The sequence below is a fragment of the Cygnus olor genome, chromosome Z (genome assembly GCF_009769625.2).
Source record: "Cygnus olor isolate bCygOlo1 chromosome Z, bCygOlo1.pri.v2, whole genome shotgun sequence".
In the NCBI taxonomy this organism is placed as follows: Eukaryota; Metazoa; Chordata; class Aves; order Anseriformes; family Anatidae; genus Cygnus; species Cygnus olor.
In genome coordinates, this window is record NC_049198.1 from 43,869,074 (window position 1) to 43,881,667 (window position 12,594).

At 40.3% G+C, this 12,594-nt stretch overlaps 1 protein-coding gene across 3 annotated transcripts in view; it reads right to left on the reverse strand.

The window, feature by feature from the left end:
* Positions 1-12,350, reverse strand: part of FANCC (FA complementation group C) — an 84,484-nt gene extending 72,134 nt beyond the window's left edge. The window contains exons 1-3 of one of the 3 annotated variants that reach the window (XM_040541632.1): positions 10,845-10,899; positions 6,969-7,055; positions 4,343-4,413 (exon numbers count right to left, since the gene is read on the reverse strand). Coding sequence is in view for 1 of the 3 variants with exons in the window: in XM_040541630.1 (XP_040397564.1) it covers positions 10,845-10,925 (81 nt within the window). In the remaining 2 variants the exon portion in view is untranslated. Of the gene's footprint in view, positions 1-4,342; positions 4,414-6,968; positions 7,056-10,844 lie in introns of all 3 variants that reach the window. The other 2 variants (XM_040541631.1, XM_040541630.1) reach the window with 2 other exon arrangements.
* Between the last annotated feature and the right edge of the window lie 244 nt (positions 12,351-12,594).

Sequence of the window (12,594 nt, forward strand, 5' to 3'; positions counted from 1 at the left end):
CTCCAGAAAGTTTAAAAGAAAAAAAAAAGGCGGGGGGGGGGGGGGGGGGGGGGGCGGGGGGGAGGGGGCAGGGGGAAGGGGATGGAGGGGACAGTGGAAGAAAAGAAAAAAGAAAAAAAAAAAAGTATCACAAACACTCCAGCATTTTGGGGCCAGCCATAAGAGATGACTGAGTATTAACAAAGCACCCCAGGTAAGCAAATCAAACAGGCTTTTCTCCTACACCAGGTACATGCAATTACTATTCCAGGATGCAAAGGGGGGAAGCTATGACAGAGTAAGCATATCCTTATTCCAGAAGGCTGAAATCCCAGCTCATTTTGCCGCATCACATTGCTTGTGTCAGACTAAAAGAAATCCAGAAAAAAATCTCACAAGCTCCCATTCTATTCACAATAGCATGATTTTTAAGCTGTATTTGTGTGTTTGCTTTCTTTAGAAGCCTCCAATGAAATAGTGATTTTAATGATTGCTTATAGCATCTAGTCCTGAAAACAACTATTTTGTTAGTATCACTTACTATTGTCTTCACCTGAACACTACAGGAAAGCATACAGTAAAATGACTGATGTATAAATAACATAATTAAAAAGAAAATACAACACAGTTTTATCTCAAAAATTGTCAGAGAATAAACAGTTTATTGCTGAGAGAAATATAAAACTGCTGGTTAATTAAATTTAATTACAAGTTAACCATTTATACCCCATTATAAAACGTATTAAAACGCCTACAGAAATTATAAAAAATAAATTGACCTGTCAAACCTGACTTGACCTGTCATACTGTCAAGGGTATTCCCAAGGTCTTTTCAGCCTCTTTTCCACTCTCTTCCACTTGGGATTCCTTTTATTTCAGCTGCCAAAAATCTAAAACTGCTTCTTATTTTGGACTATTTACCCAAGAATATGAGAAATTCAGAAGCTGGATTTACTGTGAATCACCTCATAAGATATCCTTTACTTCCAGGAAGAAGGAGGAGAAAAAGCCCTCGTCTCCTCTATCAGAATCTCTCCAAGAATCAAACACTCCTGGTCTTGTACTTTCAACACCAGGAACCCTGTGGAGCTTACTCATGAAGGTACTTGTTTAGAAGCTGAAGGCTGCATTTCTAACAGGGTACAGATTAGCTTTATTTTGCCAAGAGAGCTCTCTGGATTATTGTCTAAAATATGACATTTTACTTGGTAACTTTTGTTACCAGGTCTGGAGGCAAAGTTCTACAGTATGACGCTCCAGGTAACAACTGAGCTACTGTTCTGTCCTCCTGAACAAATACATGCAAGATGCAAGTACCACATTGTCACAGCCTTCCACAACAGATGTAATATTCATCAATGATAGATAAAGAACTATTTGCAAAAGCAGATGAGACACCACCAGGTTTCAGAGAACTTGTTTGCAACTATCTCCTTATCTAGAGTCTGAAAATGAAATCATATTTGCACATCCAGCATATAAGGTAGCAAAATAGTGAAGACTTCTTCTCTGGAACTGTAGAAATATAATCTTTTAGAACAAAACCACAGAAGACAAAAATCACATAAAAGCGAAGTAACTTCTTCACTAGTCCAAATCCTGAAACTCAGGACTCAGCTATTATAAAACATTAAGGGAATCTGCAGTAGCTAAAACGTTACAGCTCCTTAGAGCTGTAATGTTCATAGCTTTCAAAACTACGTTTCAAAGCAATGTTTCATAGCTTTCAAGTCCCCAAATTTGTCTTTCATAGAATCATAGAATATCCGAGTTGGAAGGGACCCACAAGCATCATTGAGTCCAACTCCTGTGTCCTCGGAGGACCCTCCAAAATAAATAAATAAATAGAAACCAGACCCTGTGTCTGAGAGCATTGTCCGAACACTTGAACTCCGGCAGGCTCGGTGCCGTGACCACTGCCCTGGGGAGCCTGTCCCAATGCCCGACCACCCTCTGGGTGCAGAACCTTTCCCTAGCACCCACCCTGACCCTCCCCTGTCCCAGCTCCATGCCGTTCCCTCGGGTCCTGTCGCTGTCCCCAGAGAGCAGAGCTCAGCGCCTGCCCCTCCGCTCCCTCGTGAGGGAGCTGCGGGCCGCCATGAGGCCTCCCCTCGGCCTGCTCTGCTCTGGGCTGAACAAACCAAGGGACCTCAGCTGCTTCTCATATGTCTTGTCCTCCAGACCCTTCACCATATTTGTTGCCCTCCTTTGGACACTCTCTAACAGCGTTATATCTTTCTTATACTGTGGCGCCCAAAACCGCACAGACTACTCAAGGTGAGTCTGCACCAGCCTGCCAAGAAGTGCTACTAAATTTTATTACTTAGTTTGTTTTCTTACTTGTACATTCAGCTATTATTTTTAAATAAATAAAAATATTTCAAGTAGAAGGATCTTTGAGATAACATTAAGGTATAATATTGTCTTATGTCATAGCATCAAGGTTTCCAAGTAACTCTGATGAAAATTTCTATTCAATGTATAAAGCTCTCATTGGCGTACCTTTCCTTGAACTGGTGATAAGTACTTCCACACCCCAAAAGAACACTTCACCTTCCATTACTCCATCTCCTCTCTGAAATCATACCCACCAGCAACCCCAGCTTGTGAAGAAAACAAACAAACAAACAAACAAACGGATAGATAACAGCAAGTTTGCCTATTCCTCTGTGCCCACATCCACAGTTATTTTACAGAAAGAACAAACCACTGTTATAGCAAACTACTTGTCTTTATACAGACTTTCCAAATTAAAACAAATTGCATTCAAATATATCTCCCTCTGGGAACAAAACCAACAGAGTTTTGCCAAAAGAAAGGAACCAACATTGACTAAGTAAAATGCAAAATCTGGTAAACTAAATAGTTGTCAAGCAGATGTAAAGCGTGCTAAAATCATTCATCTTTTAGACTGGTAATTCTCTTAGAGAAAGTAATTAGTATTCCACATCTCTGTGTTTGTTTTCTCTACTTACTCTGATATTTAGTATTGGTATTTTAATAGTTGTCATATCTGCCTTCTGGATTCATTGTCAGGTCTCACTGGAAAAAGAGCCCAGTTTTCGTCTTTAAGGGACTGTGGATACTGACAGGATCACTTCTGTGGACAACAAATGTATGCAACCTCCTACACAGGTTTACTCTGAACAACATTAAGAACAGCAAAATGGTATTTCCAGTTGTGTTATGTTGCCCTGCTGGACTGCAAAAGATCTGACATCATGGGGAAGCATGTAATGCATTGCTGGGATTCATAAAAAGATTTCCATTTCTACAGCACTCTGAAAACATTACACCTCCCCCTCTTCCTGCCCTGCATAAGAGCTATATGACCATAATAAAGGCTTCTCCTTCATGTTCATCGGGCTATAAGCTTCATAACCAATAAATATCATTTATGAGCCTTTCTTGTTAACAGCAACCACTTCACACAAAAAATAATTTTAAAACTTTCTGGTCCTAATGGCAGGCTTCTTTTGCAGCAGTAGTCCCTCCTTCTGATCCTCCCCATCTGAAGAGCCTAAGAATAAAACTTTCTCTAATACAAAAAGCCGAAATAATATCCCAGCACATCCATCTAACTCTTATCTTTTGCCCAAGGGAACAGTAAAAGATGTGAAAGATGTTTTGGAGTGATATCGCTGAATTTTACAGATGTTATTCGTTACCTTTCCATAATGAATCTTAACAGGAAAACAAGGCAATTAATTATTATTTCCATATATAAGAGATGTAATTACCAGCCCACAAAACAGATTACTATGTCTTTAGGCACAACATGAATAGAAAGTCTGATCACAAGACAATGGAAGCCTCTCCTGCACAAAACCACCCAACTACGTTATTAAGAGTCCAACACAACAAGTATTTGAAAGGAAAAGTTAAATTTAACAGGAGAAAACAGACAATGAGTTAAAGCACTTTTATATCTCTGACAGAAAGCTCTTATGCAATCCAGCAAAGTCCTGAACAATACGAGGTGCTAATATAAAAGAATTCCAGCATCAGGACTAGCCAGATCAAAATCCAGCAAGGCCCACATAAAGCTGTGCATACCGGGGAATCGGCTGCATGTACAAAATGGAAATTTGTTTCGAGGCAATAAAGCAAATCCCAGATTTGACTGGTGCATACTGATGTTAAGCAGATCAGCGTGGACCTCCAAAACAGAAGCCAGACTTTAAAGAAACAGGGGACTTCTAGCTCACCATTTAACTACTTGCTTGTTCTTCCATATCTGAATTGGCAATCTTTCATCAGTCCACAGTGATCTATCACAGAAAGGCAACAATATGACAAAGCACAGCAGAGGCTAGAAACGACATGCTGGGCATGGTGGACAGAAGCACAAACAAGTACACACCTTGACGACATTCTAGAAACAGTGGTGGACTGGGAAGGTGGACTGGATCATTGTCTTTCAAGGTATTTCCCCTGCAAGGCAAAAAGTTACATATCTCGTCTTGCACAATCTAAACAGCAAGCCTCCTGAGATTATTTTGCTAACACTGGTTGGTAACATTTCAATGCGACAATCTTTCCTAATGCTGAAGGGATAAACAGTTTGGGGGGATAGGTCTAATAAAGTTGAACGTTAAAATATTCTCAGATTTATTTTGCTGGACAGAGCCTTTTCAATCAGCCCAGTTCTTTCTCAGCTGATTTATTTGGCAACAGCTGGAATTAAGGCCACACAAAGAAAACCACGGCTCAGAAGACTATGCAAACAAAGAATAAATGCAGTTCTGGAAAGAGGCAGAAGGTCTGGTTCTGCCTGTGAACTGCAGGAGGTAGGACTGCTCCTGAAGAATATCTGTGAACATAGAAGTAATCTGTTTTCACACCACTTTGAAAAAAGTCCAGTCACCGCTAACACCAGTTTATCTTCACTACAGCTAGTAACACCACAAATCAATTGTACACGGGCCTCTGGTATCAGTATTCTAAACACTGTATAAATTTTACCTTCTTTGGCAGGCTACTTGATAAGGAAAGAAATTTTGACCCTGTTTACGTCAGCAGCCAAATTTTTGCTAGTGTCAATGGGGCCTAAATTTGGTACATTCATAACACTGATAGGATTACCCACATCATAAGGGCTCTCACTGTGTTGGCAACATCAGCTAAGTTAGACCACTATTGGCAATAATGGCAAGTTCTTGTAAGATGAAATTTAACGCTTTTGTCACTTCTAAACCCAATCTGCCAGCCAATGCACCACTCATGGGCTATCTGTCATGAACTTTGTCTAAAGTTTTCATTACCCTCTTCTGGCAAACAGCATCCTCTCACGTGGCATTATATAAGTCAATGCAAAGGTGTGAATGAACTATGACTATCTAGACACAGAGTCATTTTTGTGCCAAATACAAATTGTATTTTCTCAGCTAAACTTTTACACCTGGTTACCACTGTTTCCTGCAGCTTATATTCACAGTGACACATTTCTAGTGTTAACTCAGATGCCTAAAAGTCTTTTGTCACCCCCTTCGCTATGGAACATCTTCAGGGAAAAAAAATAAAAATCTGATCTGAACATAAACAGACAAATCATAAACAAAACCAATCATCCAAACTTCCCCATCATTGAACCTCCTCTGAAATTAACTTTTATTTGTATATTGCTTGAGTGGAATACAGAGAAATTATTTGCTCTGTATATTAGTTCCTTTGCAAAAACCTTTAACTAGAGATGAATTCAAAGTTGCACCCTGAAATATGCATGAAGCATTTGTCTCTTTCCATAGTTACTATACCAGCATGGGGACAGCTGCATATATAGTAATTGGTTTTTTTGTTTTGGTTTGTTTTTTTTGGTTGGTTCATTGGTTTGTGTTTTGTTTTGTTTTGTTTTGTTTTTCGCTTTTTATAACTTTCACTCATGTTTTGCTATTACCAAAAATGCATTAATTCCCTACTTTCAAAGCATAAGTAGAAGAGAACATAAACTAAATTGCAAGCAGCAAGATAGAATATTAGTCCCCTCTTCTGTGATTCTGAAGAGTTATGTATGATCCACAAGGTAACAGAAAAAAGTATATTCCTTTACACTAGTGTATCAAGGAACAGTACTCATTTCCACCTGTGCATACAATTACTAGGGAAACAAAGCCTAAAAAAGTTCCTGCCAGAAAAAAATCTGCCTGCAATTGGACTACACAGAAGATCCTGCAAACTGGAAGCATGCTCCCAAAATATTCATGTTTGTTTCATCATTAAAAAATAAAATAAAAAATAAAAAAAGGAAGGGGGGTACAATCTATCTAGATATCGTGAAGAATGACTAGTCTTTTTTTAATTAAATTGTAAGTTAACACTAAGGGCTTCATATCGCCAACAATTGTGTTTCTTTAGTAGCCATGCAACTTTGCTGAATTCCAAGTTTTAACTCTGAGTTACACAACTATAAGAAAAGAAGATACAAGGCCCATACTTTTCAGCACAAGTATCTAAAAATCAGTTGAAATACTGCTTATGGTACTGACATACAGTGTTATTCATAGAGAGTATAGAATTGTCTTGGTTATGCTAAGTGAATTCTTTTTCTCCAAAATTTCTAGAACCTTTTTTTTTTTTTAAAAAAAAAAAAAGAAAAGGAACCTCTAATATTTACCCTAGTAATAAAGCTTTACTTTTCATTTTAATTCTCCAGCTCTACAGAATTAAAGTACTTTTAGATAAACATCCTAAATGTGAGGAAACGAGAGGCACAAACAGAAAACAGTGGTGAAGGGCAACATTCCACCAAAAAGTAAATGATCACACAACAAACACATAAAACATTTTCTATCCAGGCTTTACTATACATACTTTTTTTATATGCCCTCTAATGACAGTGCAGTAAGTGTTAAGTAAAAGTGATACAAATTTATTCCAACATCAGTTGAGAATACTGAAATTCTGTGAAAAGCATTCACATAGTCCATACACAGTATAAGCAAGTCTGCAAATGAAAGAATGCGTTTCCCTTTGGCAAAAGAAAAACTCACCAAAAATTCTGACACTTCTCTTCCTTCTCCCTGAAATAGCCACAGAATAAAACCTGAAGAAAGATGTCTTTATGGCACTAAGTATACCTGACAGAAAAAGAAAAATGTATTCTTCAGCAGAATAAAAAAATAACTTCATGACATCCACATCAACATTTACACCTTTTTGTTGTACATTATTTTAACACACTCCCACAGACATTTGTCCCTTGAGTCCATTGACAAGGTTTCATGCTATTCACAGGCATTAAATCAGCCCATTCATTCTTTGCAAATAAGAAGAGATAAGTTTCCTCAGAAACATCTAAAGCAAAGGCTTTCCATGACTCAGTCAAACTTGTACCACAGCAACAACTGTGAGCAGTTAGACTGGAGACACAGCACTGATATTTGAGGCACTGATTTGAGGGATTCTCAGTCAATTATTCCTGCATATTCTGTGCCCGTGTATTTGTTAATGTGCTAATAGTAGGTCCCTGTGACTTGCCAGTAAGATTTTTGTCCCATCTCTTCATGAAAAACTCACAATCTAACAATGCCACCCTTGGCGTGAAATTAAAGCCATATAGATCTGCTGTTATACGGGAAGGGAGCTCCTTATCAATTTGTGTCAGCTGATGAGAATTTTTGATGTAGAACATAGGAAAAAAGTATTAGGTAGTGGTACGCCTCTTTCTTGAGCTATTCTGATTGGACACTCATGTATACCAATTTAGTTGTATGTTACAATACTTCTATTACAGTAACTGCTTGGAATATTTCAGTTCTGTCACATAGTTAATCTAGATTTATAAAATAAACATGTCTAGTGAATCTGCTAGTAGGGAGGGAGGAAGGACAACCCTGCAGTTTGGCTCCAGGATTCGGATGCCTAGAAGTCTGATTCCCATTTCTGACACATTTCACGTATGACACTAAAGAAGTAATTTCATTTCCCAAGGCTTGTTCTACTTCAGGAACCTGATTAGTATTGATCTGAGACTTAAATATTACTTTCTTACTTTATTTTTTTTTAAATCAAACTATAATTACACATCTGAGAGCATCCATTTTGATCTATTTGCGAGTTAAGAGAACTTACTGCTCTCAAAGATTCACAAAATTCCTCGTGCTGCTGTAGGCTGGTGGACTTTATTTCTCCAGATTACCATAACTGATGCTGTACGAGTTACATTTCAGCAAGTCAGATGTCTTTAGATTGTGTCCAATAGTATCTGTACAATTAAGTGACTAACAAGTTTATGCAAATATAACTCAAGATATTTCTTACCTGCAGAATTTCTATTCAAAGTTAAAAACACATACAAAAAAAAAAAAAAAAAACACACAGAAACTACTGCATACATCCATATGCAAGGCCAACAGTTCAAAAAACCAACAGAAACCTCTTGCAAAGAGGTAAAGTCTGACATCAGTCCATCCTTTACCATTACAGGTAGAGTAATGGTAACAACTCTTCAGAGATGTTAAAGACGCTGTAACTCAGAAATTCCTGAGTTCAAAAGATTTAAACTATAAGTGTTAAATTAATATAGATTCCTCCATTTATGATTAATATAATACTGTGTATTTTTGTATAAGGGACAGAAATCATGACCATCATATACTGTTTTGTCATAGCCATCTAAAATCATATTCCTATAGTAAAATGCTTAAGTAAAAGTCCCAACGATGCACAACTAGTCTTACTGATTTTTAAATACTTTTGCAATACCCACGAAGTTATTGGCCCTCACTAAAGAGAAAATATTTAACATATTCTACATTCCTATAATGTAAAAAGTGGATTCAATATTTGGTCCTAAAATGCTCTCAGCAATTGGTGGGATGTGCCACCAAATTTCAATACAGAAAGGATTTTTTTTTTTATTCCAAAGTTACATAAAAGAAAATAAGAAAAAGAAAAGATTTTTAATGAATGTTACCATTGTATTCAATTTAGCAACATTAACAGCAGCAATTTATAACATTTACCAGAAAAACAGAGATGGGAATAACCAATTTGGTGAAAGTTATATTGTTTAATTAGAGATTTTACATGAGTTATAACAGGTGCTGTACCGTTTATACATGCAATAAGATTTTTATGGCCTGGCATACTTCTACCCATTTTTCAGATCAGGTTGGTATGAAACATATTGTACTCATACCAAAAAAGTCTGATAAAATGAAGGCTGAATATTTTTATTTGGGATTAGTCTCACACAATATATGAATTTTCCTGCTCACACAATATATGAATTTTCCTGTAAATGTCCAAATCAGGTCTATGTTTTAGAGGACATGTATCGAGTCTCTATCAAAGGACTGTAACATTTTCTGACCGATTGTTTCAGGAAACAATTGTCTCACCCACCACAAGATCCTTCACCCATCTTTTAGGAGACATCTTTGTCAAAAACAACACCTTTGCAACTCTAGATCAGTATACGGAAACATGCATCTTAGAGTAAAAGAAACAAAAGAGATTTAAGAGATGGTTTTAGAGTACACAGTGTACAAAGCCGCACCATTAACAGGAGAGTAACTGTGTCTAGTACTTTCTAACAGGGTATCCCTTCTGGAAGGTGAGTTGATCACCTTCAAAAAACCTAACACATGGTGTCCCCTCTGACACTTTGCCCCAGCAAAGGCAGTATCCTACAGTTGACTTGACATGCACTGGATCCAGCTGGCCCATCCATTTGCATGTGAGGGCTAGTGGTAAACAAAATATGGAACAACAGAGTTGTACCCATCTCAGTCTCTCTGTTTCACCCTGCATCCAATTTCTAGAAAACATATGGGAATAGAATTGCTTTCAAGACTTCTGTGTTGCTTTCAAACTTGGTTAAAACTGGTTAACAAGTTCAATTCTTAGTTGCCAAAGGCAGGATGGTTCAGAATCACGTAGACCTCATGTCCTTAGGAAACTAAGAACGAAACGCAGAGAAATGATTATCAAAACTCGATCTATGCCTGCAAGCAAAAAGATAACCTCCAGTATCGGTTCCTGACTCGTACTCTCCCACTGCCGTATTCTCGAAAGACAAGTCCCCGGCGGGGGGCAAGTCCAGCAGCAGAGCTTGCGTTGCCTCTGCAAGCCAGCCGCTAGAGGACAACCAGCACAAAGGCTCGGCGGGCCTGCTTCCTTCCAAGGGATGGCAGTAGCGAACAAACATAGGCAGAGGGAGGAGGGTCGTGTGTCAGGGAGGGAAAAAACATAACCGGCTGGGAAGGCTTTCCAGCAGCGCCAGAATTCAACAGGCAGAAGATCTTCGCAGGCCTGTCAGCAGCTCACAATATAATCTGATAGCTATCTCGAATTCTGCTGGAAATAGAAGGATGAGTTCTGTGGGGCAATTTTTCGACCTTGGACAAAGAGGACAGGAACGCAAACAGAGGTGACGCAGCTCACAACCACCGTAATGGGGAAAGGAGGTTGGGCGATGTTTGGTTTTGTGGCGGCAGTCTGAAAAGTTTTCTTTGTAACAGAAAAGAAGGATTTTGAACTTAAAAAAGGCTTCGAATCTTTATTATAATTGCATACTAGAAAAAAAAAAAATCCAAATTGCCCAGACTCTCCTGGCTTTTGAAGGCCTGCCACTGGAGCCACGCAGTGCCCACACGCGGCACAGACGGGACCAAGGGCAGCGCCCCCCGACGTGACGTAAGGCGACACGACATGACGTGATGTGCCGCGACATGACGTGACCCCCCCCGCACAGCCCATCTCCCCTCGCGTCGCCCTCAGGGCCGCCGGCCCCTGCTCCCCCATCCCCTGCCCCCCGCCCAAGGAGATCGCGCATGCGCGCTTCCCCGACCCCCCCCCTCACCGCCGCCCCCTCCTCCCCCCCCCCGTGCCCGCCGCGGCCCCGCCCCCTCCGCGCGCCTTACCGCGCGGCCCGGCTCGCGCCGCCGGTTTGGAATTTTCGCGCGCTCCGCCGGCGGTGGCCCCGCCCCCTTCCTTCCCCTCATACACACACACACAGACAGCGCCGTGCGCGTGCGCGGGAGCCGTTGGGCGGCCGTTAACGATTAATGGCGGGCGGCCGGGCGCCTGGCCCGTCCCCGGAGCCGATACGTGAACGGGGGCGGGAGGGGGAGCACGGGCATGCGGCCTGTGTGCGCGGCCCCGCCGGCGGGTGACAGTGGCGGGACGCTTGGCTCCGTGACTGGAAAACGTTTTTCCTCGCCCGTGGGGTTGTTTTCCACAAGCAAGTAGTGTGGGTACAGAAGTACAGCAGGGTGAGGAACTTCGGGTTGAATAAACTTCAAATTTGAAGAAAAAGTAAGATTTCTGTGGCTGGAATTTGTTCTGGTGGTAAAATGAGGAATGCACACTGCTAAACTTGCCCTCAACTTGTTAAAAAGTGTCCGAGTAGTAAATAAGCTGCAAACACCGACGTTTTGTCATTTAACCTCTCAGTCTGTTCCTGAAGGAAATCCTGCTGAAAGTAACAGCACTATACAGTTCGGCTATTTAGAGCAGTTTCGTTCATCGCTCCCTGTCCCACTTCCACACTGACTTTTATTCACCTTCTCGCCATTCTTCCTCTCACTCACCAGCTCCGTCTCTTCATCCTTGCACTTTTTCCACTCCTGACCGTTTTAACCTCCAGATTCAACACTTGAGATGAAGAGCTGGTGAGAAACAGCTACAGTCTTTCCACCCCTTTTTTTTTTTTTTCCCTACCAACATCACTAGTCTGAATTTACAGGCTAATTTGTGTTGGATATTCAAGAAGATTTGTCCTGCATAAATACAGGACCACTGCTGCTAAGGCTGAAGTTGTTTTTCTCTTTGCAGTTTTCACCCATTTTAGCTGATGTCCTTAATCTCATTCAGCTTTCATAGTCTTCTATTCAAATTTTGTGCAGTGTGTCATCTTTTCCAATCACCAGTGCTTTCAACTTTCTGTAAAATGAGACACAACCCCCTTCCGTACGAAGACAAATTCAGCCTACCCTGTGCAGTAATATCTCCATGAGTCCTACGTTACTTTCTTTTCATTTTGTCCTATCGAATCACCAACACCTGATGAATTAAAAGGCTCGGCTGTGGAAGTTCCAAAGTACTTTTTTGGGAAACAGCAATTGCTCGTCAGGCAATCCACCAAGACAAACTGGCTGGGATGTTTCCCACACATCCAGCACATCTGCACAGCACAGCTCGGAGCTTTGGGTGTAACGCCCATATTCACACTGTGAGTCCAGTTCATAACTCATGCAAGTCTTCAATCATTCTGCTCCTTCCCTTTCTTGTCAAGTGAAAACATGGGAGAATTTATATTTGTTTTCTACCATCAATTGTGTTAACACTTCCTTAGATGTCAAGATTATTAATTATTTCATTGCTGAAACGTGTAACTGTTCTGGTGCAGTGAAAAAAACTTGACTGCAAAAAGTTCGATAACATTATTTTTCATGGTTCTGACTGGGTACGCTCCATAGCTGTCCAAAGTCTATTTCTATCCTATAGTTAGTCACAGAGTCGCAAAAAGCTGCCTTAGTTATTCAGCTTGATATTTATGCCACCAACAGAGCCAATTTTCTCTTTTCTATGCAAGAATCCTCATACCCGTTCTCATGCACACCCAAACATATGGCCAAAAATCATTGTAATATACCAGAAGCTGCTAAAAAT